The 24,769-nt window shown below is 49.0% G+C and overlaps 2 protein-coding genes across 7 annotated transcripts; one reads left to right on the top strand and one right to left on the bottom strand.

Moving 5' to 3' along the window:
- Positions 1-162: 162 nt before the first annotated feature.
- On the top strand, positions 163-13,003 carry LOC132446448 (ataxin-2-like protein). Of its 5 annotated transcripts, none has more exons than XM_060036763.1 (23): positions 163-856; positions 1,937-1,976; positions 2,387-2,443; positions 2,785-2,856; positions 3,034-3,196; positions 3,489-3,619; positions 4,006-4,097; positions 4,956-5,165; positions 5,275-5,657; positions 6,129-6,215; positions 6,337-6,450; positions 6,834-6,911; positions 7,355-7,416; positions 7,546-7,817; positions 8,125-8,194; positions 8,570-8,707; positions 9,071-9,134; positions 9,247-9,431; positions 9,780-9,921; positions 10,061-10,170; positions 11,274-11,453; positions 11,816-11,969; positions 12,435-13,003. In XM_060036763.1, exons 1-23 carry the CDS (start codon positions 735-737, stop codon positions 12,482-12,484), a joined length of 2,976 nt encoding a protein of 991 aa, XP_059892746.1. In that variant the 5' UTR covers positions 163-734; the 3' UTR covers positions 12,485-13,003. The 5 variants fall into 5 exon arrangements, with proteins under 5 accessions (XP_059892746.1, XP_059892744.1, XP_059892743.1 ...); XM_060036761.1 differs by having other exon boundaries at positions 10,061-10,185; XM_060036760.1 differs by having other exon boundaries at positions 7,355-7,440.
- On the bottom strand, positions 12,986-19,483 carry adprh (ADP-ribosylarginine hydrolase). Of its 2 annotated transcripts, none has more exons than XM_060036770.1 (8): positions 19,235-19,483; positions 18,898-19,015; positions 18,322-18,448; positions 17,508-17,606; positions 16,876-16,981; positions 16,161-16,427; positions 15,143-15,354; positions 12,986-14,153 (listed from the first exon to the last, which is right to left on the bottom strand). In XM_060036770.1, exons 1-8 carry the CDS (start codon positions 19,240-19,242, stop codon positions 13,999-14,001), a joined length of 1,092 nt encoding a protein of 363 aa, XP_059892753.1. In that variant the 5' UTR covers positions 19,243-19,483; the 3' UTR covers positions 12,986-13,998. The 2 variants fall into 2 exon arrangements, with proteins under 2 accessions (XP_059892753.1, XP_059892754.1); XM_060036771.1 differs by having other exon boundaries at positions 18,322-18,430.
- Between the last annotated feature and the right edge of the window lie 5,286 nt (positions 19,484-24,769).

Here is a 24,769-nt window from a genome sequence, read left to right as displayed (position 1 = left end):
AAAATTACGAATGGTGCCACGTGTACAGTACAAAATCACCCCCCTTTTCACTACAAATGTCAAATCTTGATCAATGTGATTGATTACGAATTTACTTTATTAAAGGAATTCCACACACATGCACGCGCACAGCAGTGGGTCAATGGCGCACGCGCACGCCCATGTACCCGCGCGCCCTTTCCCCGTGCAGCCGGTTCCCCACTAGCCGCGCGCGGAGAGAGTGAACCTTCCAAGAGGTGGAGAGGTTACCGACCGACCAAAGGTTTTCAACGTAAAACCTCAAGAAAACAAAAACCCGTTTTAACGGCACAGGACAACTCTGCTTGGCGCCTAGGTTATATCCGGAGGGGCTTAAAGCACTGCACAGGATCCCTGCGAAAGGGAAGAAGGAAAGGAATCCAGCCCAGAGAGCTCGAAGCTAACGCTTAGCCTCCGCCGACACCACTCGTGTTGTTTTAGCGGAGAGTTTGTGACATACCGTCTGCGAATCCACCCGTAGACAGTGGGTGGAAATCCGTTAAAAGCTTGGGTTTAACGTGAGAACTGGTGTGTTTATTATCGCATGTTTGCTTATCTGTAGTTTGTGCAGGAAAGGCCAGAGGAAACCTTTTACCTTAGCCTGATTAGCCGGTGTTTGTTGAGGTTAGACGGGGATTTAAGTTAAAGAAGACGTAAAACGGTGACTTTTTCGTATTTTTATTGAGGAGCTTTAGTTTAAGCCCTTGTGCTTGACAATGTTGAAACAACATCAGCCCGGTCCCGCTGGACGGAAGACGACGTCTAACGGGACCTCGCCTCCCACGAGTATGTCTTCCACACCCAGCGGGCCCAACAGCAACAGAACGCCCGTCGGAAGGTGAGTAGTGCCGGGGAGGGCTGCTCAGGACAGACCGGGGATTTTCACATGACTCCCGGGGCCTACCGGTTAAAGCTATGTGTCCAAGGTGGGCGTGTCACCGACGCAGCGCTTTACAAGCAGACCTATCACATTCGGGTTTACACTTGACGAGCGGTGCAGAGAAGCTAATCAAAGCTCTGGACATAATAATGGACGACGTGTTGACAAATAGGGGGCTTTAAAAAGGCGGGTTGAACTATTTGCTAAATGTGCTGATAAGCCAATCAATTGACCATGATCGGTGGGAAATGGCTCGAGTACATTGACCAAGCCCCTTGAAAATAGACTTTTTACTGGGGAAGAATCACTACGCCTCCATTTCCAGTTCACTGGAAGTCATTCATTACTCCCAAATCACGTGATGAGTTCACCGGCAAGGTCGTTTTGGTTGCCTCATCTGAGGTCAGTCTGAAAATGATAAGTTGAACATTTGCATCTGCGATGTTGTTTGTTACTGTTTGTTTGAGACTGCAGCCAACACAATGCCTGGATGTGTGTAGTCAGACCCAAACCATCCATACGATGAATGAATCTATGTGACATTTAAACACATCCGTTGCTCGATTTACTAAAATCATGTTTTGGGGTTTTTCAGAATGTCGCTGAGCAATGTTTTTTCGGTGTGGACATTTTATATATTTAACCGTTTTATTGAGAGTGATACATGCAGGAGTTAAGTTTTCAGCTGGCTTTATTGATCCTGGAGGAAATACATTTTCTGTTGCGTTCATTCATACTCCAGTAGTCATAGCGTCAGGGGAACTTAACTGTAACAGCAGTAGTGTTGAATACAATACCAACACTATATTATTGAGCCGTACTCTCCACACTGTTTTGGGGTATCCCTGGGTACAGGTTAACTGTCTAATGTGTCCTGGGGGGTTAGAGTTAGAACAAGTTTGTCTTCACTGTCACTCCAAGATCTAAGCCCTTTATCTTTTTCATCTAACCAGGTTGGCTTTGTGTCAACCAGGTAAGTTCAGAGGTGCTAACCAGGTTACTAAGCTTGCTTTTAACCACTAATTTTCTCATCTTTAGGAGTCGGACTTCAGTGAAGCCATCATTCCAGTCCTCTGCGGTGAGTTATACCCCGGGCGGGTTCAACAGTCACTCAGAATGTCTGCTGGGCATGCTGTCTCACTACACTATACTATGGCAATACTTATACCGATAATGATATCTGTAATAATGTATGCTAGAATATTGAATAATAAGGAAACAAAGAACAGAGATATTAAGTCTCTGATGTGACTCAAGAGGTCTCATTGAGGCATGTCATTGATTTGCATTCAAGTGGCATTAAAACACAGTCTTTTGTTATGTGTGTGTTGTGTGTATTTTCTGCAAGTGTGTGTATTTTATATAGGTGTTAGGGGGATGTGTGTTGTGTGATTTTTTTTTTTTTTTTTACAGGTGTATTAGGAGTAATACAGTGTTCTCAGTGTATTTTCTGCAGGTGTTTGAGTGATAATGTGTGTTGTGTTCCAGGTGTTTGAGGGAGTCTATAACAACGCCAGAATGCTGCACTTCCTCACCGCTGTGGTGGTATGTCACCTAACCTACTGTACTTTCTGTCGTGTCATGGACCCCTACCACACCAGTACCAGCAGCCACTCTGGCTGATTAACATCAGATAGTCACTGTCTTTATTCAGTTACGGTTGAGCCGTAGCACTCAGACCTAAGGGCAGATTATAAACAGCTTGTAGGGGCAGTGGTTTGGTTTGCAGGGAAGAGCTCCACAGTTAATGTTCTCTGGTGCTAGGCGCTGAAGTATCTCAGTCTCCAGCATTCATGGTTTTAATGGTAACATTTAGTTAAAGACGCCAGGCTCAGCTAGTCTCACCTGTTCACTCCTGGTCTCACCGGTTCTCTCTTGGCTCGTAGGGATCCACCTGCGACATACGTGTAAAGAATGGAAACATGTACGAAGGCATCTTCAAAACACTAAGCGCTCGGGTAAGAACCGCTGTTCCGCACTATCCTATTCACACACACTAAAACACACGCGAGGCCACTCCCGAGGCCACTCCCGAGGTAATTCTAATCTTCCTTCCTGTGTTTCCCTCAATGCATTGCTACTCCCTGCCGGTGTGTGTGTGCGTGTGTGTGTTTGTGCGTGTTTGTGTATGTCAGTGTGAGCTAGCCGTGGACGCCGTCCACAAGCGCCCAGAGGGCGAGGCGGGGCCTCCCGTTGCCCTGCCTCGCCGAGAGGAGATCACAGACACCATGATCTTCCCCCCCGGGGACCTGGTCACGATGACCTGCCGGGACGTGGACCTCAACTTCGCCACCAGAGGTACGCATGCGTGCGTGCGTGCGTGCGTGCGTGTATGCGCTCACACACAAGCACGTGCACAGCCACGTGCAAAGAGTCACATGCACGAACACAGAGACAAATACACATGGGATAACAGCAGTAGTTAAAGGGACATTCTGAAGCTCAACTACGCAGTCGTCATCCTAATAATGTGTCATGGAGCAGTGGGGCCCCATGACAGAGATATCAGACACTTCCGATGACTCGAATGACTTGACCTTTGACATTGTTGCAATCCTGTGTGTGTGTGTGTGTGTGTGTGTGTATGTAGACACCTTCACAGACACGGGCATCAGCACACCACGTGTGAACGGAGAGCACAAGGAGAAGGTGCTGCAGCGCTGGGATGGAGGAGACAGCAGCAACGGAGAGAGAGAAAACTACGACCTGGAAAAAGACTCGGTCGGTGGCTCTTTACCATTGCTATACATCTACAAAGATAGATAGATAGATGTCTCACACACGGAGAGAGAGGCGCGCTCAGTGTCTTTACCTCTTTACCATATATGTATGGTGGAGAGACACTGAAGGAAAGAGAGAGTATAACCATTATAAACGGGTCGAACCACTTTATTCCCCAGCAGTCCAATTGCTGAGTCAGTGCGTCTGCCATGCATTGATTATAGACAGAATTTATGGGTCCCACCAGTCTAACCAGTATGTTCTCCACCAGTGTAATTACTGGGTCAGTGTCTATCTACCATACATAGATTATAAGCAGTCCTCCATAAGTCTAATGGCTGCATGCCCAGCACAGAAAGGGTCTAACCCGTGTACTCTCCCACCAGTCCAACGGCTGGGACGCGAACGAGATGTTCCGCTACAACGAGGCGAAGTACGGCATCACGTCCACCTACGACTCGAGCCTCTCCATGTACACGTGAGTCCCCGTTCCCGTGGCAACGCACTGCCGCGGTACCCCGGGAGGGTTGTTCCCTGCTGCACGTTACCATGACGACACCTCCTCGCATTACCATAGCACCGCAGAGGCAGGAGGGCCCGAGTCGTGTGATCTTCCCCGTGTCGGAGGGCGTTTCCTCTGGGCATCTACAGATAGGGCCTTTGAACTTTGAACTCTGAACCGTGACCACGATCATTGGTCAAGGTTATATAACTTATCCACCTATTGGCCATATTGGGCCTACAGTACCATATTAAGCGCTATATAAATTTCATTTATTATTATTCATTTATTATATTGTTGAGGTGGATGGGGAATCCTATTAGATCTTTGGAGACCATGGCAACTCAGTCTTACTCTTAGTTCAGTATTCCATTTCCCCACAGAGGTGACATTCAGAATGTCTCTCCATGGAGTTGGTTTGCCCAAAGTCACCCCATCCCCCCAATACTGCTGCTCTGTGAATAAGGCCCCTTGTTCACAGAGGACGGGACTGTTTTACATCTCTCTGTACAGGATGTCCTTTCCTAACTGATGTTCTTCAGTTATAGAATCTCACAATGCTACCCTCGAATTTAGCTAGAATAATTTGATCCTCTGTGGATGTATTTTGACGTTATATTTTTTTAAATGTTGGGGTTTATCTGGTAGCTGGTGAGTAATGTTCACCTACAATACTATATCTTCCGGTGGATAGGGGATCAATAACTTTCTCCATCTCGGGACCCAAAAGACAATTCAAATGATTGTGGTGTGGTCACCCCCACGGTGAATTCTGGGTGAAAGGAAGCGTCCTGATGACGATGATGATGATGATGATGATGATGCTTCCCCCAGGGTGCCTCTGGAGCGGGGCAGCTCCGAGGGCTTCCGTCAGAGGGAGGCGCGCGCGGCCCGACTGGCCAACGAGATCGAGGCCAGCCCGCAGTACCGCCAGCGGGTCAACATGGAGAACGACGACGGGAAGAGTGAGGAGGACAAGTTCAGCGCCGTGCTGCGAGACGCCGGCGAGAGGGAGAAGGGTAGAGACAGCCCCGGAGCCACCCGGTCAGTCTGGGGGAGGGGTTCACCTCGGGGGTGGGGGTTGATGCTATTATTAATGCTATTCTTTTTGTAAATGTAAATGTTTTTAATTGAAATGTTGTCTGTCTCTCAGGGAGGGGAAGTACATCCCGTTGCCCCAGCGACAGCGCGAGATCAACCGGGAGCGCGAGCGGGCCGAGAGGGGTCCAGGGGGCGGTCCCGGTGGACCCCCACCCCACAGTCGTCTGGGCGGAGGATACCGCTCCAACCCCCCCGCCTCCTCCCCCAGGCCCCCCCCCTCATCTTCCTCCCCCAGACCACCCTCCACCTCCTCGACCACCCCCCAGCCCCCCTCCTCGGACCGCAGCAGCCCCCTGCCAGCCCGGGGCTACGGGGGTCACCACGCCCCCAGCCCCACCACCGTGTCCCCCGCCCAGCCGGCCACCTCCCCCGCACTCCCCCACTCACAGTCCCTCCCCCACTCGCTGGCCGACGGACCCAGGCCCGTCAACGGGGGTGAGTCCTGAACCCCGATAATATGATGCGATCAGCTCTGGTTAGGACGTCAAAGCACCGACTGATTAAACGTGACGGTGCACTGTGTGGAATTATTGGCATCTAGCGTAAACAGACTTGATGAAATTGAATATAATATTCAGAAGTATGTTTTTATTAGCGTATAATCCCATTAAAATAAGAATTGTGGTTTCATAACCCCAGAATGAGCCTTTTTATTACTACAGATAGACAGTTCCTTGGCCAGTACAGGCCACCGTAGCTTTTCCTGCATTGCTAGAAAGGGCTGAGTCAGGGGTTTAATCAGCTGGTTGCAATTTCAACCTCCCTGCTAGATGCTACTTAATAAAACGCATCACAAAGCACACCTTTAAATCATGATCTAAATCATGGAATCCCAGAGCTGATCTTTTCTAAAATCCTCATACTAAGTATGGCTACTTAATTTATGTATGCGTGTTGTATTCTCAGTATCATCCAGAACCTCTCCAAAGGCCCAGAGACCTCCACAGTCCAACAGACCAGTCCGCTCCCAGAACACACACTCTCAAACTACAGGTAACACAAACAAACTGCAAGGCGAAACACACAGACGTAAACTACAGGTCAAACAGTCACACACACAAACAAACACAAACTCTTGTTCTATGAACTGAAAGGTTTCTCCTTCCTCTTACAGCTGCTCGATCTCCTAAATCAGGCCCCTCCCACGACACGCCTTTTTTGGACACATCATCTGTCCAAATGCCTGCCCACAAAACCACAGGCCCCGCCCCTCTGTTTCCAGTCGACGGTAAGCTCCCTCCCATGATCATGGGATCACAGCCACTCCCTGGAATATTAAAAAACTTGTGGCTGATATGAGCTTTGGCATGCTGTCTTTAACTAAGAACTCATCAAAATACTCTGTGTATCGGTACCTGTCTCTAGAAAATGACAGGCTGTAGAAGGCCGTACTTGCTCAATCAATAACGAGAATTCAACAAAACCTTGTACATAATTTGAAGGAGGGAGGAAACAAAGGGATACTCGTGACACACCATGTCAGAAATGTGTTCCAACTTGTATTCATGCTATAGACACCTTCTGTCATTATTATTTCATATTTTTCTCTTCCTGTCTGTTCTCTACCGGTATCTCTACCTCTCTCTATCCTTTCTACCTGTCTGTTTGTAGTGAATGAGATCGTGAGTGCGGCGAGTAAAGAGCGCTCCGCTGAGAGTCCTGGCAGCGCAGACGACAAAATGACTAAAGGTAGCCTCCAGCTGTACCGATTACACATTCTAGCTAGCCTGATGTTGCCGGGTATTAGCGTTAGCTAGGCATTGGCTCGGTGTTGGCTAGCAGGTTTTAGCTGATTATTAGCTAGGTGTTAGCCTGGTTGCCTTTTGGCGCATTTCCATCGAGCCGTGCGATGCGGCTCGGTTACGGCTCACGTTTCCACCGCCGACAGTACCCTTATGGTAGGGTGGGTTAAAGCCCGATTGCGATAGCCGCTGCAGCTAAGCAAGCCTCGTGACATCATAGCAGCCCGACACAGTGTAGTGTGGAACTGCACCGAACTGCACCGCTAGGTGGAAACGCGCCATCTGCGATGGCTAGCTGGTCTTAGCTAGGTGTTAACCAGCTGGTGCTGGCTAGCAGCAGTATTTAGCGAGGGCAGGGGGTTAAAGAACATTTCTTGTGTTGTCCCGCAGCTCCCTCCATGCAGCAGCGCTCTCAGATCGAGGAGCTCCGCAAGTTTGGCAAAGAGTTCAGGGTAAGACGTCATCCACCTACACAGGTGTGTTTGTGTGTATGTGACCCTTATCAAAAATCAGCGTGTTGACCCCTTGAATCGTCAACCTCAATATTATCACCCCGTCTCTTTTGTCTCCCTCTCCTCCAGCTCCAGCCTACTGGGGGTGCGTCTGGCGCCCAGGCCTCTGCGGGCCCTCTGGCCCCCGGGGACGCGGCCCCGCCTACGTCGGCCCTCAGCAAGTCCCCGGCAAACCCTGGCCCCGAGGCTAAGGCCACGGCCACCACCCCCGGCCCCTCTGAGGAGCCCAAGGACCTGTCCTCCCCGGCCGTCCTGGCAGACAGGCAGTCCCCGGCCACCCCTCAGCCGGCCAGGACCCCCGGCAGCGAGGACGGAGGGGAGAGGCCGGAGGGCGTGGTCGAGTGAGTGACGTTGGCGCTCTTATTGGTCCGTCTAGGGACCAATGACCTTCTATTGGCCTTGTGGTCCTTTGCTCCTATTCAGGATACGCTAAGCTGCTGCTATCGTCGCCACCATGCTAACTGTAGCTGCTAGCCTTGTGACCATGTTGGGTGGAGCTGCTGATTGTGGCTTAGTGACCATGTTCGCTGTAGTTGCTAGATCTAGCAGTAGTGTAGCGATCATGCTAGGGGTAGCCGCTAACTGTTCCTAGGCAACCATGCTAGCCCCTTGACGTTGATGTTAATGTTTTTATTGTTGTGGTTCCAGGCAAGTGAAGAAGTCAACGCTGAACCCAAATGCCAAGGAGTTCAACCCTGTCAAAGCCCTCATGACCATGGTGAGACCGCTGTACTGGTTATCTATAGTAATACCATGATAGTAGTATATCAATATCTCACATCTTTAGCCCTGGTATTATAATACTACACATGACCACGGTGAGAATCAGAAAATCAAGTATTATATAGTTCTACTATGATTATATACATACTGTAGTACCTTTATATCATTACTACATTATTACCACATACTACATTACTCCATGTGGAGCACAAATGTAGTATAATCTATAGTACTTCTGCAACACCACACACCAATACTACTAGTATATTAATACTACACATGTGAGGTATTAAAACACGTCTCCATGTTGCATGTCAGTACTGTAGTACTCTCCATAGTACCTAACCTAACGGTGCGCGTTGTCCTCCAGGTGAAGCCCGCCACCGCGCCCACCCCTCCGCGGCCCACCCCCCCCAGCCCAGTGGTGCTGCAGCAGCACCCCGGGGCCCAGGGCCCCCTCTTCAACGGCCCCTACCTCTCCTATGTCTCCCAGATACACTCTGTACAGGTACGCGCACCCTTAAGGACAGCAGGCTAGAAACGCCTGGAGGACCATGAATTAATGAATCAATTCTTGTTCCTGTTTGCAGTTCAGTCACCGTACCATGTTGTAGTGTTAATGTGCATATGACCATGCACTAGGAAGTGGTTTAACATGACTGCACGTCAGAGTTTCAATGGGGCCTTGTCCCGTACGGTCGGTCAGCCAGCTGATCTGTAAGGGGGTTTTATGTCTGCCGATATGTCAGGTTGTTTAAACTTGATGTACAGTAGATCAGGTGACGTGTCAGGTTGTTAAAAGGGGACGTCATACCGTACAGTAGATCAGGTGACGCGTCAGGTGGTTTTTAACGTGTTGTGTTTGGTTCAGCCCCCCCAGATGTTCCAGTACACAATGTCTACAGTAAACCAGGGAAAATACCCCCGAGGCAAAGGTACGTCTACTCAAATAAAGAGGGTTGTCACGGGCCAAACCCAGGTCGGGACCCCGCCCCGTGCGTGGTGGGTACACATAGTGACCCAGCGGCCTCCCTCCTCTGTCCCCAGGCTCGCTGGGTCCTGGTCAAAGGGCCGACCACGGAGGCAACGGCCCCCCCATGCTCCAGGCTGCCGCCTCGGCCGCCGGGGCCCCGCTCGTGGCGTCCCCCTACCCCCAGCAGTACCTCCAGTACAACCCCCAGCAGTACGGGCAGCAGCAGGTCCTACAGGCCATGGCCCCCTACCCCGGACAGGTGAGACCCCCCCCCCCCCCCCCCAAACCTCTCACTGACCTGCATACAGAGTTTGTCAAACCACGGGGAGGCGAAATGGGTCATGATCCGGTTGGAGGTGGGTCGCGGCGCCACGAATCCACCAGTGCGTGGTTGGGTCCCACGGACACCCTTACCTAGTCTTGGGTCAGAGGCCCGTTCCACCTGCAGGTGGACCCAGTAGGCTCCAGACGTCTCCAAAGACTTCATGTATAATAAAAGCAATGTTGGGGCAGCTTGAGAAGACATTGGAGGGCTCTCTTGTTGAGGTGCTGAAACACGGTATTGCTCTTTATAACCCCCCCACCACCTCTCTCGCTCCCTCTGTAGCCGATGTACTCGATGCTGCAGGGAGGGGCCAGGATGATCACCCAGGGCGGGGCCCCTCACCCCCAGGCTATGGGGCCCCCTGGAGGAGCCCAGTTCCAGACCCAGGGGGAGAACCCCCAGGTCCAGCAGCAGGGCCTCTACGGTATGTACCCCCCACTCACGCACGCACGCACACACACGCGCGTTTACACCCACCACCCGGCTCATCCGCCTCCTTTCACATCCAACCTCCTCCCCTTTTGTCCCCCACAACAAGTGATCGATTGACTCTCTCTGTGCAGCCCCCCAGGGCTTCGCCCACCACGCTGGACAGGTCCATCAGCCCCAGCCCTCCAGCACACCCACTGGAAACCAGCCCCAGCCCCAGCACGCTGCCCCCAGCCCGGGACAGGTGAGACCAGCTGCGGTAAAGGACATTGACCGTGATAAAGGACATTGACTGTGATAAAGGACATTGACTGTGATAAAGGACATTGACTGTGATAAAGGACATTGACTGTGATAAAGGACATTGACCGTGATAAAGGACATTGACTGTGATAAAGGACATTGACCGTGATAAAGGACATTGACCGTGATAAAGGACATTGACTGTGATAAAGGACATTGACTGTGATAAAGGACATTGACCGTGATAAAGGACATTGACTGTGATAAAGGACATTGACTGTGATAAAGGACATTGACTGTGATAAAGGACATTGACCGTGATAAAGGACATTGACCGTGATAAAGGACATTGACTGTGATAAAGGACATTGACTGTGATAAAGGACATTGACCGTGATAAAAGGACATTGACCGTGATAAAGGACATTGACTGTGATAAAGGACATTGACCGTGATAAAGGACATTAACTGTGATAAAGGACATTGACCGTGATAAAGGACATTGACCGTGATAAAGGACATTGACCGTGATAAAGGACATTGACCGTGATAAAGGACATTGACTGTGATAAAGGACATTGACCGTGATAAAGGACATTGACCGTGATAAAGGACATTGACTGCGATAAAGGACATTGACTGTGATAAAGGACATTGACCGTGATAAAGGACATTGACTGTGATAAAGGACATTGACTGTGATAAAGGAAATTGACTGTGATAAAGGACATTGACCGTGATAAAGGACATTGACTGTGATAAAGGACATTGACTGTGATAAAGGACATTGACCGTGATAAAGGACATTGACTGTGATAAAGGACATTGACTGTGATAAAGGACAGCCTGTAGTAGTGATAAAGAACGGACTGTGGTTGTGATATAGAACAGAATGTCGCTGTGATAAAGGGGGAGTGTAGCTGTGATACTTGACATACTCTTACTTTTATAAAGAACAGACTGTAGTTGTGGTAAAGAATAAACCGTATCTCTGATAAAGATTCAACTAGTCCTGATAAACTACATACTCTAGTCTCGCTGGAGGACAGACGGAAAAAGTGCAGTAACAATCCAGTGACCCCGGTATCTCTCCTCTCTCCTCAGAACCCCCAGGGCGGCCCCCAGCCTCAGTCAATGTACCACTCGGGGCCCATGACAGCCCCCACACCCCCCAACATGCCCCCGGGCCACACGTCCCCCCAGGCCTCCTACTCCATGCAGGGCTACAGCATCCACGGCCACCAGGGGATGCCTCACTCCTACAATCTGGGGCAGATCACACAGGTAGGAGCCCAGCCCGCCACACATCAGATTAGTAGTGCTGTGCTTGGGGGGGACTGCGTACATATGGCAGACATGGAGGAAAATAGTGCATGTCAATCATTTTTCCTGTCATGAGCTATTTCACTTTATCTATTATTGTATTATTTTAGGGGTGTGCCCGCCTTCAGATATTTTTGTGTCATAGCAACCATCTCTGTAGAATAAAATAATCGGTAGAAATAATCATAATCTTGGGTTTACATTGAAAAATAAAGGACCGATTTGTAAGCTAGCGATAAGAACCAAGATGACCAATAGGTGACGTTGCTTCACCGCTAGTGGTTACATGTTTCCTCATGCTGGGATGCGTGTCCTCCACACAGGCCCATGTCCAGGGAGCCATGGGAGGCCCTCACCCCTCTGGGGGCCACGGCCACCAGATGGTGATGCTGCCCTCTCCCCAGCAGGGGCCCGGCTCTGTGCCCCAGCACCCCCAGCAAGGAGCACCTCAACACTACTACCTGGGACACCCCCAAGGTACATTACACAGACTGGCCACGTGACCACAGACTGGCCACGTGACCACAGACTGGCCACGTGACCACAGACTGGCCACGTGACCACAGACTGGCCACGTGACCACAGACTGGCCACGTGACCACAGACTGGCCACGTGACCACAGACTGGCCACGTGACCACAGACTGGCCACGTGACCACAGACTGGCCACGTGACCACAGACTGGCCACGTGACCACAGACTGGCCACGTGATTACTATAACAATTACGTATTTTTAGTTTTGACAGACTGTTGGACATACAGAGACGGGTCATTGAGGAGCATAGGGGTTAGTGGATCTTGCTTTGCAATGCCTACAGGTATACTGGACCATGGCAGGATCTTTCTGGCCCCCTGGCTGCCATATTATACTGTCCTCTGATGACTGATCAGTTGTGTGATGACATGACGATGATGAATTGTTCCTCCTCCTCCTCCCACAGCGATGCAGGTACAGACACACCCCTCCCCCTTCCACCCCCCTGGAAACTGAAACCCACCCTTCCCCGGAGGAGGAGAGGAGCAAAGACCCCCTGCCTATCCCCTCTCTACGTCACGGCGGGACCACGAGCATCATGATCACCACGACGATGATAATGATGAAGAAGACCGAGGGGCAGGGCGCCCCTTTCTCTCTCTCTGCTCCGGTTCCTCCCCCCTCCTCCACCTTAGAGCTTAGCTCCGCCCCGCGGAGTGAGTCCCAGACACAGACCCAACGCCCCCCCCACCCTGCGGAGCGCAGAGACTCAGGACGCTCGGCTGTGTGATTCCAGCACACCCCCCAGGTCTGTTTTTACAACCCTACCCAGAAGGCCGAGCGTGTCGGCCGACTGCCGGAAGGGACGGAGTTGGAGAAATGATTTTTTCTAGAAAACAACTTATTTTTAACTGTTAGTTGGAAACGGACTGCGGCTTTTCTCCCTCCTGTAGAGAATCATGATAAATAATAAAAAGAAAAACACAAAAAAATATTAAAACAACAATGACCAAAAAATAAAAGTTTTCAACTCTACACACAACAGGTTTTATTTATCAAACGCATGTTTCTTTGATATGGGCTTCAGAACAACAGCAAGCTGAGACATGAGAGTTGTCAACCTATCAAACTATCATAGGTTGGTTGTACGGCTGCTTGACATAGAATAGTTCGCTGTGTGCCCACTAGGTGGAGCCCTTTATTTAGTAGTAATGAGCTGGGATGCTGGCCTGCATCGTTGCCTCTGAAGGTTGTAGTTTGTCCTCCGAAGGATGGATGACCTTGCTGATAGAGACCGGTCGATGAATAAGACACTAATGATAAGAGACTGATTCATTCAGTAGGTATTAGGTATTGGCTAGGTGTAGGATGGGTGGATAAGGTAGTGGGGTTGAGATGTTATGGTAAGTTGGCTGGTTAAATATGAGGAAGGGGACGATTAAAGCCGATTTTTTTTTTTTGTGTTCACGATCATGGGGGTGGATAAAAGCCTCTGAATACTTCAAACTAAATCGGAATTAGCTTGTCCGCATGGTCTGTCAAACTTGGCACTACATGAATGGTGTGACGCAGATTCAGCCAGAAGCCATCAATCACTTGGTATTGTTGTCCAATTGCAGGCAGCTGTTTATCCGGGAGCGTGTAGGAGAAGTTTGGCTATTGCGAGTGAGTAACCTGCACACATGGTGTTGATGGAAGCCCAATGCGGCACTGAACTTTGGTTGCAGATCCGCTATTTTGTCATTTATTTATACGTATACCGGCCGGGGCCTTCAGTTTGACAGTGCGTAGAGGGTCCGGGTAAAGATAAGAATAGGGTAAGCATGGGTTTGGTGCTAGGGTTATGTTATTGGATTATGGTGAGTGTGACCGGGTTATGTTCTCTGTTGGTGAGGTACTTGGGTCAGAGTGTCGGTTTGGGTTAGGTAATCAGGTTCAGGTGAGTGGGTTAGGTAATTGGGTCGGGGTGAGTGTGACCTGGGGTCAGGGGTCACGATGAGTGTGACCGGGTCGGGTCCTGGGGTCAGGGGTCACGCTGAGTGTGCCAGGGCGTAGAGTGCCTGAGCACTGCGCTCCAGGCGGTCCCGGTACTCTAGGTTCTGGTAGTTCCCCGGCGGGACAGCCTGCGTGCCGTAGAGCAAACCCCAGCAGCACGCCGCGATCACGGCCGTGCTGTCACTGTCTCCTGGGGGGTAGAGGGTGCAGATGGAGTGATTGAAATGAATCACAGATTCCTATCTCTGTGTGCCACAGGAAGTACCCCCCCCCCCCCAGCCAGCACCTTCAGACCTGGAGGACATTGAAGTCTGTCGCCATGACAGCAGACCTCCCCTAGGTTACTAGAGTGTCATGTATGTGTGTGATATGATTAATTGTTAATGGTCAGAGTCGGTCCACACAGTGGGGAGATAGGGCTATAAAGAGCCATCAAGGAGCGTTTATATTAACATTAGAATTCTTAATGTCCCCCGAAGAGCCATGGAGGGACCCCCAGGACCCAGGGGAGAGGGAGGGTCCACACAGAGGTAGGCTGGTGCTAGGTGGATCCATACATCATAGACGAACAATTCAATGCAGTTGTGTGCATAGCATACAAAGTAAAAAATGTTAAATACGACACATTGCCTAAAATGGGTCCTGCGGGTGCTGTTATTGAGCTATGGTTCAGACTAGTGCTGAAATATGAATGCAATATTTTCGCTTATAATGAGGTATCATTATTCATGACTTCTAATGCTGTCCCTGCCTGAGATCTACTGGGATCAGAGCTGTTTCATTTAACCGTAGCTCACTCCATGGTACCACTACCTGTCTGTTCTGTAACCATAGAAACCACTGGGAGCACCTTTTAAATGGGTTGATTACAATAAACAATTGGTTAGGGTGTAAAACCCCAATGGCCACCTCCAACCTGGACGTATCCTGGAGCAAGATGCCCCCTAACCCATACCTTCTCCTGAATGCCAAACAGCTGATCACTGTAGGTCCCTTTGGATAAAAGTGTCTGCTAAATGACATAATAGTATATTAAGGAACAAGCAGTAATTTTTTGCTAAATTTACATGTAGGCATGACAATAAGTAATAAAACTAGGAATTAACATAGTTTCAGCAAATAAAATTAATGGTAAAACTACACATGCATAAAAATAGTTTTTTTCCCTTGAACTCTGACCTCCGTGGAAGCCAGCCCTGCTCATCAGCTCCTCCCAGTCAGGCCCCGCCCCCAGCAGGGCATCGAGGGCTATCATTGGAGCATCGTGGCCGCTGCGCCCAGCCCATCCAGACAAGCTGAAGCTCTTATAGGCCAGGTCCCTCTCTGCCGGCCCATAGGAGGCGGGCCAGGTGACGGGCCCTGCCCCAGTGAGACCCCTCTGGCCCAGGTACCTGAGAACAGGAGATGTTTCACGAACTGCTTCTCATATTGTCATGACAAGAAAGTGAGTGCTAGTGGTTTATGAGGTGTGAACCAACTTTGTTACGCTAATATATCATGCTATATTAAGCTAACTTCTCAAGCTATTTTTTGTTTTTCTTTCTCCGAAGGTCTGTTTACTGCTTACCAAGATGAACTCATACTTTTTTCATTTAATCTTTCTGTATTTCCGTGTTTGTCATTTTTTACTTTCATGGTTTTTATACAATGTTCTTTGCAATTGTATTGAAAGTTGCTCTAAATATGAATATTATTTAAATATGGAGTCATTAGCCGTGCTGACTCATGAATGATCGGGTACCACTTGACCTTAGTCGGTATAATTGCAGTCGGTAAAATGTGAAAATCAACTCTGTAATTAGTTAAAAAAAAATAGATTGCACAGCGTGAATCACTGTAATAAGGTCACCGTATTGATCTACTTTCATCTCTGGCATTTGAGAACAAATCATTTCTATTAGCTGATGGCCTTCTGAAGTTCACTGTGAGTCCAGGACTCAAGTGCATCGTGACATCTCAACCTGTCAACCAAACCTGCTGGGCTAGTCATGTCAGCTTACAGTGCTAGGTTAGTCATGTTATGCTGTCCGCTAACCATACTAGGTTAAGGTTAAAATAAACTCACATATTAGCATGGGAGCTAACCCTGTCAAGCTCGTCATGTTAGCCTGTCATCTAAACTAGCTAGCCTAGTCACCTAAGCCTCTCAGCTTACCCTGCTAGTCTAGTCATGCTCACTTATCAGCTAGTCTCCTACCATGTCCACTTGTCGCTGAAGTAGCTCCAGTCCCTCTCGCTCTCCTCCACAGCGTAGCCACGCCCCTGAACGAAGCTCCAGGCGATTGGACAGGCCTCGTTGAGTAGGCCAAACCCCCAGGTTGTGATTGGCCGCCGCTGGACGGCATAGGCCGCGAAGAGGGCCGACGCCACGGCGCCGAGGAACCCGGTCGGGTGGGGGTGGGTCATCCTGCCCGTCTCCACGGCAATCGCCACGAGAGACAGCAGCTGGTCCGGCTTGGGGTACCTATCACACATCACAGGAAGTACATATAAGGTCATATGTACTGCCAGAATCACAGGAAGTCCAAATAAGGCGATATGTGCTGGCACCTGAAAGGATGAAGTTATAATACTGATACACCAGATGCAACTTAATAATAAGGTCTGAAATCTCAAATGAGATCTCAAATAGATTCTCTGACTGAGCACCATTGAAGCACAGAGCCCTCCCCTGATGGCGAGCACTCTACCCCTCCCTCCCCCTTCCTCTGGCACCTCCCCCCTTCCTCCTCCCAATAGTTCAGAAATAGGTCAGAAATAATAATAATATACAAATACTAATAATCACTCTCCACCAATTAAAATGACCCCCCGCCCTCACAACGACCCGGGGGTTGTGTGATTAACCCAGTGTGTGTATATGGGGGGGGGGGCAGTGCCTCGCCCAGGTAACCACGGCAACCACCCCTCACCTGAGTCCGATGCACATGGAGCGCATGGCGGCTCCACAGCCGGTTCCGTCCGGATTGTAGGGGACGCGGTACCCCCCCTCCTCCCCCGGACGCAGCTGGGACACACCTGGAGGAAGAGGAGGAGGAGGAGGAGGAGGAGGATGATGAATGGAGATGGAGGAAGAGGAGGAGGATGATGAATGGAGGAGGAGGAAGAGGAGGAGGGGGGGGATGAGGAGGAGGAGGATGAATGGAGGAGGAGGAGGAGGAGGAGGAGGAGAAGGAGGAGGAGGAGGATGATGAATGGAGGAGAGGGGGAAGGATTAGAAGAAGAGGAAGGAGGATAAGAGGGGAGATGTACCCCCTGCTGCTTCAGATCATACTTTATATCTGCTGAATCTTTCTCTCGGTTCAATAGAGCTTCATTGACAGTGAAATTAAAAGTGGACGGTACATCAGCTATGCAGATTAATGATCAGAGAAACAACAAAGTCCAAAATAATAAATAAAAAAATGTGTATAATTGTAAATAATTAGGCAGGGTATATACATGTATGTGTTTGTGTGTTCATCAAGCTCTCTCTCTCTCTCTCTCTCTCTCTCTCTCTCTCTCTCTCTCTCTCTCTCTCTCTCTCTCTCTCTCTCTCTCTCACCCAGCATGCTGGAGGGTCCTGGTTTCCTGCCCTCCATGTCCGTCATGGCAACAACGTATCGAGACGCCACCTCCTGCAGTAGCTCCTCCCCACACTTCCCTGAGGAAAAAACACTTCCTCACTCACCTGGTCAGGTGAACGCACACACAATGTAGCTGTGATAAAAAACAGACTAACTGGGATGGACAGACTAGCTGTGATAAAGTACTGACTGTAGGTGTGATGAAGGACAGACTGTAGCTGTGATAAAGGACAGACTGTAGCTGTGATAAAAGACAGACTGTAGCTGTGATAAAGGACAGAGTGTAGCTGTGATAAAGGACAGACTGTAGCTGTGATAAAGGACAGACTGTAGCTGTGATAGAGGACAGACTGTAGCTGTGATAATGGACAGACTGTAGCTGTGATAAAGGACAGACTGTAGCTGTGATAAAGGACAGACTGTAGCTGTGATAAAGGACAGACTGTAGCTGTGATAAAGGACAGACTGTAGCTGTGATAAAGGACAGACTAGCTGTGATAATGGACAGACTGTAGCTGTGATAAAGGACAGACTGTAGCTGTGATAAAGGACAGACTGTAGCTGTGATAATGGACAGACTGTAGCTGTGATAAAGGACAGACTGTAGCTGTGATAAAGGACAGACTGTAGCTGTGATAAAGGACAGACTGTAGCTGTGATAAAGGACAGACTGTAGCTGTGATAAAGGACAGACTAGCTGTGATAAAGGACAGACTGTAGCTGTGATAAAGGACAGACTGTAGCTGTGATAAAGGACAGACTGTAGCTGTGATAACATGGAGTTGATCTCACCTGTGGCCAGACCCTCTGCTGTGGCCAGGTGTAAGACTGTATCATCACTCACTGGCCAATCAGGGAGCTGGACCTGGATGTTATTCAAGCCCCCAAGCTCCTTCAGCTCCTGGTTACAGAGACGGACCTGTGTGTATTCCCATGATGCTCTGCCTCCCTGGCAACCACCAACCATCCCTCTGAGCTTAATTTATGAAGGATTGTCTCAACGGATAATCTCTATCTTTTATTCAACAGATGTTTTTAACACTTTGGAACATTATACATTATTCATACCTTGTTATCTGTCTATTTCTTTTTTACTTTGGCCTCAGTATATCTTGTAAATTATACTGCCAGTTCCGTATTATGATTCATCGCTGGACTGACGGGGGAAAAGGGTATGTCCCTGGTTGTTTTCGGAAGACGTTGTTTGTTCAGTGCACCGCCTCCTACTAGCAAAGCGATGCCCGGGTTTAAGTCAAGGAGTCATGGTAAGGTTAGGGTTAGTGGATAACTAGAGTTAGTGTTAGTGGTTAGGGTCAGGGTTTGAGGCATCGGTAGGCTCACGCTAGTGGTCAAAAAATTAGGGGTTACCTGGTGGATGTCTGGCCCGGACTCATTATACTCCCACTGCTGGTTCCTGAAGCCCAATGCATCCCCGGCTCCGCTCAGAACCATAGCGGCCGTGTAGTGCTCCTCTGTGGCCGGGCCCCTGCATCAGAAGTGCAGGGATAGCTCGGTTAAAGTTAGACCTGAAAAGTTAGTCCTGCATTGGACTTCGCAAAACACTTCAACATTATAATTGTCTAAACTAAATGTATAGCTACATTAGTTGAGATACGTTTATCTTCAAACACGAGTTGCCCATAGCTGGACGCATGTTTTAAAGTGTCACGTAGTATTTTAAGACCGAAATGTCATATCATCTCACCCGGTCATCGTGCCGCGTTTCAACCCGGAGTTGCGACCCCCACCGTCGGCTGTTGGGTCCAGTTCCACCGCGTCTATACTAACCTCCCAGATTACAGATTACAGTTTGTTCATCAACTGCAGATGCTAAAATGGTTCAGAATAAAATGCACGCATGTGTTCACATAGAAGACAGTTTGTTTCGCTATGTGGTCTACACCAGGCACAGTACCGGTAGTTTCTAAATATAGTGACCTGCTCTTTTACCAACGTGGTCACTACAGCTGTTGAATATTTAAATGGGCCTGCTGTTGGGGTTCAACCAACACTTTGCATTCATCGAAGGATATTATTGTATAATTGACAATCTGGAATTGTTATTCTCAAAATCTGAAATAAATAGTGCCACCCCAAATGGCACCCCATTAAACTGCAGCCCTAAAAGATAATGAATTCTTCATCATAGGTAATTTCTTTCTATGATTATATTTATTATTAATATTATTATTAAGAACACAATATGTGGCATTGAATCCGACCACAACATACTCTATATTTCCCATCTCATCCACTATAGAATAAATTGATCCGGTCCAACAATATCTGGCAGATATGTGTCCTAGTCCATTCATTTACTTGAACAGATTAGCTGTTGCATTCCCGCCTTTCCACGCAACCCATAGGTCTTCCGCCTTCTACTGCTGCTGAATGAATGGGAGTGCATATTTATTAATTTATAACTATTAATTCCACATTTAATGCACGCTAGTGCGAGCCAATTGCGTCAATACACTTTTTTTTTTCCACATATGCAAAACCAGGACTGGCAAGAGACCTTGAGCTTCAGATAGACAGATATGCAGAGAGAGAGAGAGAGGGAGGGAGCAAAAGAGAGAGAGAGAGAGAGAGAGAGAGAGAGAGAGAGAGAGAGAGAGAGAGAGAGAGAGAGAGAGAGAGAGAGAGAGAGAGAGAGAGAGAGAGAGAGAGAGAGAGAGAGAGAGACAGAGAGACAGAAAGAGGGGTGGTGGTGTGTGTCAAAGTTTTAACGGAGCGACTCTGATTGGTTCGTCTGGTTTAGCAACAGAATTCTTCGTCATTTTAACATCTGCTGTGGTGGATGAATAGCTATCAGCCACACACACACACACACACACACACACACACACACACACACACACACACACACACACACACACACACACACACACACACACACACACACACACACACACAGTGGGAGTCTTCTACCTGTTGTCCTATGTGATGAGTGCATTGCTCTTTAAACAGCAACACATCTATACCCACAATTCACCTGTGCTCCCCCTATCCCCCATCTCCCCTCCCATGGTCGCTACCCCGGGATGTTCCACTGTTGCCTAGCAACCAACCCCGCATGGTATTCCGATGGTGCTGCGGCTGGGGATCATCTTATACGCAGAATCATGTGTTCATCACAAACATAATGTGTTCAACAAAACCACAATATTGTGGTAACAATGAGTCATGAGCTCATCGCAAACATCAAATTATATTATTTTTGAGTCATGTGTTCATCAAAACCACAATATTGTATTATTGAATGAGTCATGTGTTCACCATAACCACAATATTGTGTAAACTATGAACCATGCGTGCATCGCATCCACAATGTACATATGATGAATCATGTGTGCATCCCAACCCTAATGTAATATTAATGAGTCATGTGCTCATCATAAGCACGATATTTCAGTAATGATGTTGGTCAGCGCTGAGGGGATTACTATGGCTGTGTGTGTGTGTCTATGTGATTGGATGGGTGTGTATGTGATTGTGTGTGTGTGTATGTGATTGTGTGTGTTTGTGTGTGTCTCTGTGTGTGTGTGTGTGTGTGTGTGTGATTGTGTGTGTGTATGTGATTGTGTGTGTCGTTTTCTTTGTCACGTTTAAACAACACAAGGATTTACTTCCCACAGAGCCGACGGAGGGTGAATGCAAGCTATAGATTTGAGGCTTATGGGGTCAGTAGGTCGAGGATGTGTGTTTCAGACGTGTTTTGTAACTTTGAGCACCGCTCATGAATAATGACGACCTTGGGGTGAAGTAATTTAGATTCAACTGATGAGGAGGCGGAGGATGAAGGAGATAGACACCCCTCCTCTCTCCTCTTCAGCTATATCTCTCTTTGTCTGTCTGGCTGTCTGTCTCCGCCTCAATGTCTTTATTTGTCACCCAATCTCTCTCTCTCTCTTTTGCCCCATCTCTCTGCACTCTCTCTCCCCTCATCTCTTGCTCTTGACCTATCTCTCTCTTGCCCCATCTCTCTCTCTCTCTCTCCCCCTCCAGCTTTCTCTCTCTCTCTCGCCCCATCATGCGCTCACTCTCTCCCCATCTCTCTATCTTTTTCTCGCTCTCTCACATACCTCCACTGTCTCTTGTACTTTAAAAGTCTTCTTTAACCCTGCTGTTCTTTAAATTTAATTCTTTAAATCTTGTCATAATGTGATTATGATGGATTATACTTTTATTAGATCATAATCCTAATCACTAAAGAATATAATTGAGTGATTAAAATTTAGCTATCTAATTTATTCTAATATAATTACCAGCAATTATAATAAGATTACCTTTTTTTGCAATCGGATGATCACAGATTATAATCAGATGATCACAGATTATAATCAGATTATCGCAGATTATATTCAGAGTTCTACATGTGTTCTGGCCTGCTCGTTGTCTTAAATGATCTGCGTTCTTCTTTAGCCACAGTGACATCGTAGTGGCACAACACTGGGACGGCCTCATGGCGAGCACATCTCACGTTCTGACAGCTCAGCTGGCAGCGCTCCGGCCCGGTCGACGGCACTCACTGTCCAATGGCTCCCCTCCTCACAGCCCACCTCACTTCAGCAGCCAATCACGTCTTTCCTCTCTACCCTCCACTGATGATGTGATGCAGTTTGGATCGCTGGGGGCGGCAAAGCAACGCAACCGTCCTCTGTCACCGCCCTGATTGGCAACGGGCCTGTCAATCACACAGAGGAAGAGGGACAGGGACAGACCCTGGGAGATGCCCAGTGCAACCACCGTCTACGACTGGTTGTACTGGGGGCTAGCCAGTACAATCACAGTATTCTACGGGTGGATACTATAGTTGTCCAGTGCAACCACAATCGACTACTGGTTGTACTGGGAGCTGTCCAGTACAACCACACTCTACTACTGATTGTACTTGGAGCTAACCAGTACAACCACAGTCTTCTACTGGTTGTACTTGGAGCTAACCAGTACAACCACAGTCTTCTACTGGTTGTACTGGGAGCTGTCCAGTATAACCACAGTCTAATACTGGTTGAACTGGGAGCTGTCCAGTACAACCACAGTCTTCTACTGGTTGTACTGGGAGCTGTCCGGTACAACCACACTCTACTACTGGTTGTACTGGGAGCTGTCCAGTACAACCACACTCTACTACTGGTAGTACTGGGAGCTGTTCAGTACAACCACAGTCTACTACTGGTTGCACTGGGAGCTAACAAGTACAACCACAGTCTAGTGCTGGTGGACACTGGGATAGGTTTGGGATGTTGATAGGTTGATCTGAGTGTTGTGGTGAATGGTTGCGCTGGAGGAGAATCGGCTGCCTGCCTCACGCGTGGGGACAGCTCTCCGGGGGGGAGAGAGAGACCCTCACTTCCATTGACTTCTAATCTGAGAGGGAGAGAGAGGCTATATCTGGCTGTGTTTCGGAGGTCATGGCTGAGCACGTTAAGATGCACGCCTCATGCCTCACACATGGCTGAGCATGTTAAGTAAGGCGCGCTCTTATGGACTCACCCAGGCCAAGCTCGGCAGGGCAGAGTGCACACGTGTTTATTTAATTTTGTTTAAGTATGTGTGTGTGTGTGTGTGTGGGGGGGTTGTCAGAGTGTATATGTATTGTGTGTGTATTTGTACTGTGAGTGGGCTTGTTTGGTTTTATTATGCGTGTGTGTTTATTGACCGTAGCCGTGTTGTGAGCGTGCGTGCGTCTACTTTGGTCAGGCACTGCATCGCCACATTCCCCTACACCTCTCGCAGTTGGTTTCCATAGCGACGGCAACGCCGACCGCTACTTGTGCGTGGTTTGTTTTCTTGATAAGCACAGATGACCTTGAAGAGCAGCTGTCAGCGGCGCCGAAGGTCGCGTTGAGGGGAGCTGTGACTCGACTCCTGATGAGAAACCTCCTGCGACTCTTGTCTGCTCCTCTGTCTGCTCCTCTGTCTGCTCCTCCCCTGACTTGACTGCTCCTCCAGCTGTCACCCCCCCCTAGCCCCCATGACCACCATCTCACACCAGAGCCCCACATCTGTTCCAGCGTCTGTTCCTACGGCAACCTGGACCTACTGACCCCAGTGTAACCCCTTGGGTGTTGTAAAGTGAATGTATAAAACAAAACTCATCGTACCTGGTACCACGTACTACTCTCTTCCTTCGGTTTCTCCTCCTCTTCCCTCCTCCCCTCGTCTTCTCTTTCCCCTAATCGCCTCCTCTTTCTCTTCTCTCTCCTTCGGCTCTGCTTGCTGTAGTTCCTCATCCCGTTTATGGTCTGATAGTCCGTAGGTTCTTGCCACGGTCTCCTGCTGCAACAGGTGGGTTTACCTGGTAGCCTGGTGGGTGTGGTCGCCTAGTGGGTGGGGTTACCATGTGGGTGTGGTCACATCGTGGGTGACCACTCCCTGCCTCCCCCTTCTCTATCTCTCTTGCACCCCTCCTCTTCCTCCCCCTCTCTCTCACCCCAAATCCCTCTCTCCTTTTCTACCCCTCTTCTTCTCTCCCCATATCCCTCTCTCCCTCTCTTCCCCTTACTAGTTTCCCACTTTCCCCCTCTCTCACTCTCCCACTCTACCACCCCTCCTCCCTCTCTCTCTCTCTCCCCCCCTCCCTCTCTCACTCCCCCCTTTCCCCCTACCCCCCACCACCAGCCTCTCTCTCCCTATCTCTCTCTTCTTCCTCGCTGACATAATTGCTGTGACGCTGAGGTAATGAGCTGGTGCTGAAACCGCTGTCTGTCGCTACGCTAATAAAGAGTGTGTGTGTGTGTGTGGGGGGGGGGGGGGGGGGGGGGGCTGAAGGCTTAAAGAGAGGGGAGAGGAGTGGGAGCGGGATGTAGAGATGGATTAGAAAGAAAAAGGTGCAAGAGTGGCAGTTGTGTGTATGTTTCTGTGTGTGTGTGTGTGTGTGTGTGTGTGTATATATGTGTGTGTGTGTGTGTGTGTGTGTGTGTGTTCCCACATGTCCCCCATGTTCCAACATCCCACAATTTGAACACTGTCTTTTAGAGCTGCTCGAAATAAAAAGATTCTGTGTGTGTGCGTGTGCGCGAGCATCTGTGTGTGTGTGTGTGTGTGTGTGTGTGTGTGTGTGTGTGTTTGTGTGTGCGCGTTTGTGTGAGTAAGCGCTGTAAAAATAAAAACAGGAGCATGCATAAGAGCAGGAGAAGAATTCATAGAAAGAGACGGAGGGATAGAGAAGGAATAAGAGCAAAATACAGATGGTTTCTGAAGCTGCAGCTTCGTTGTATATACATTTTTTATA

Source organism: Gadus macrocephalus, chromosome 18, assembly GCF_031168955.1.
Source record: "Gadus macrocephalus chromosome 18, ASM3116895v1".
In the NCBI taxonomy this organism is placed as follows: Eukaryota; Metazoa; Chordata; class Actinopteri; order Gadiformes; family Gadidae; genus Gadus; species Gadus macrocephalus.
Note: the sequence above shows the minus strand (reverse complement) of the source record. Positions and strands in the feature narration are given on the sequence as shown.

What these genes read in the sequence shown, in the direction of transcription:
- LOC132446448 (XM_060036759.1), top strand. Translation starts at nt 735, where the DNA reads ATGTTGAAACAACATCAGCCCGGTCCCGCTGGACGGAAGACGACGTCT. An exon ending in CACACACTCTCAAACTACAG is followed by an intron (nt 6,216 to 6,336) that starts GTAACACAAACA and finishes TTCCTCTTACAG; the next exon opens with CTGCTCGATCTCCTAAATCA. An exon ending in CCAGCAGCAGGGCCTCTACG is followed by an intron (nt 9,922 to 10,060) that starts GTATGTACCCCC and finishes CTCTCTGTGCAG; the next exon opens with CCCCCCAGGGCTTCGCCCAC.
- adprh (XM_060036770.1), bottom strand. An exon ending in TTCAGCGACAAGTGGACATG is followed by an intron (nt 15,355 to 16,160) that starts GTAGGAGACTAG and finishes TCCTGTTCTCAG; the next exon opens with GTACCTGGGCCAGAGGGGTC. An exon ending in CAGGGCTGGCTTCCACGGAG is followed by an intron (nt 14,154 to 15,142) that starts GTCAGAGTTCAA and finishes TCTACCCCCCAG; the next exon opens with GAGACAGTGACAGCACGGCC.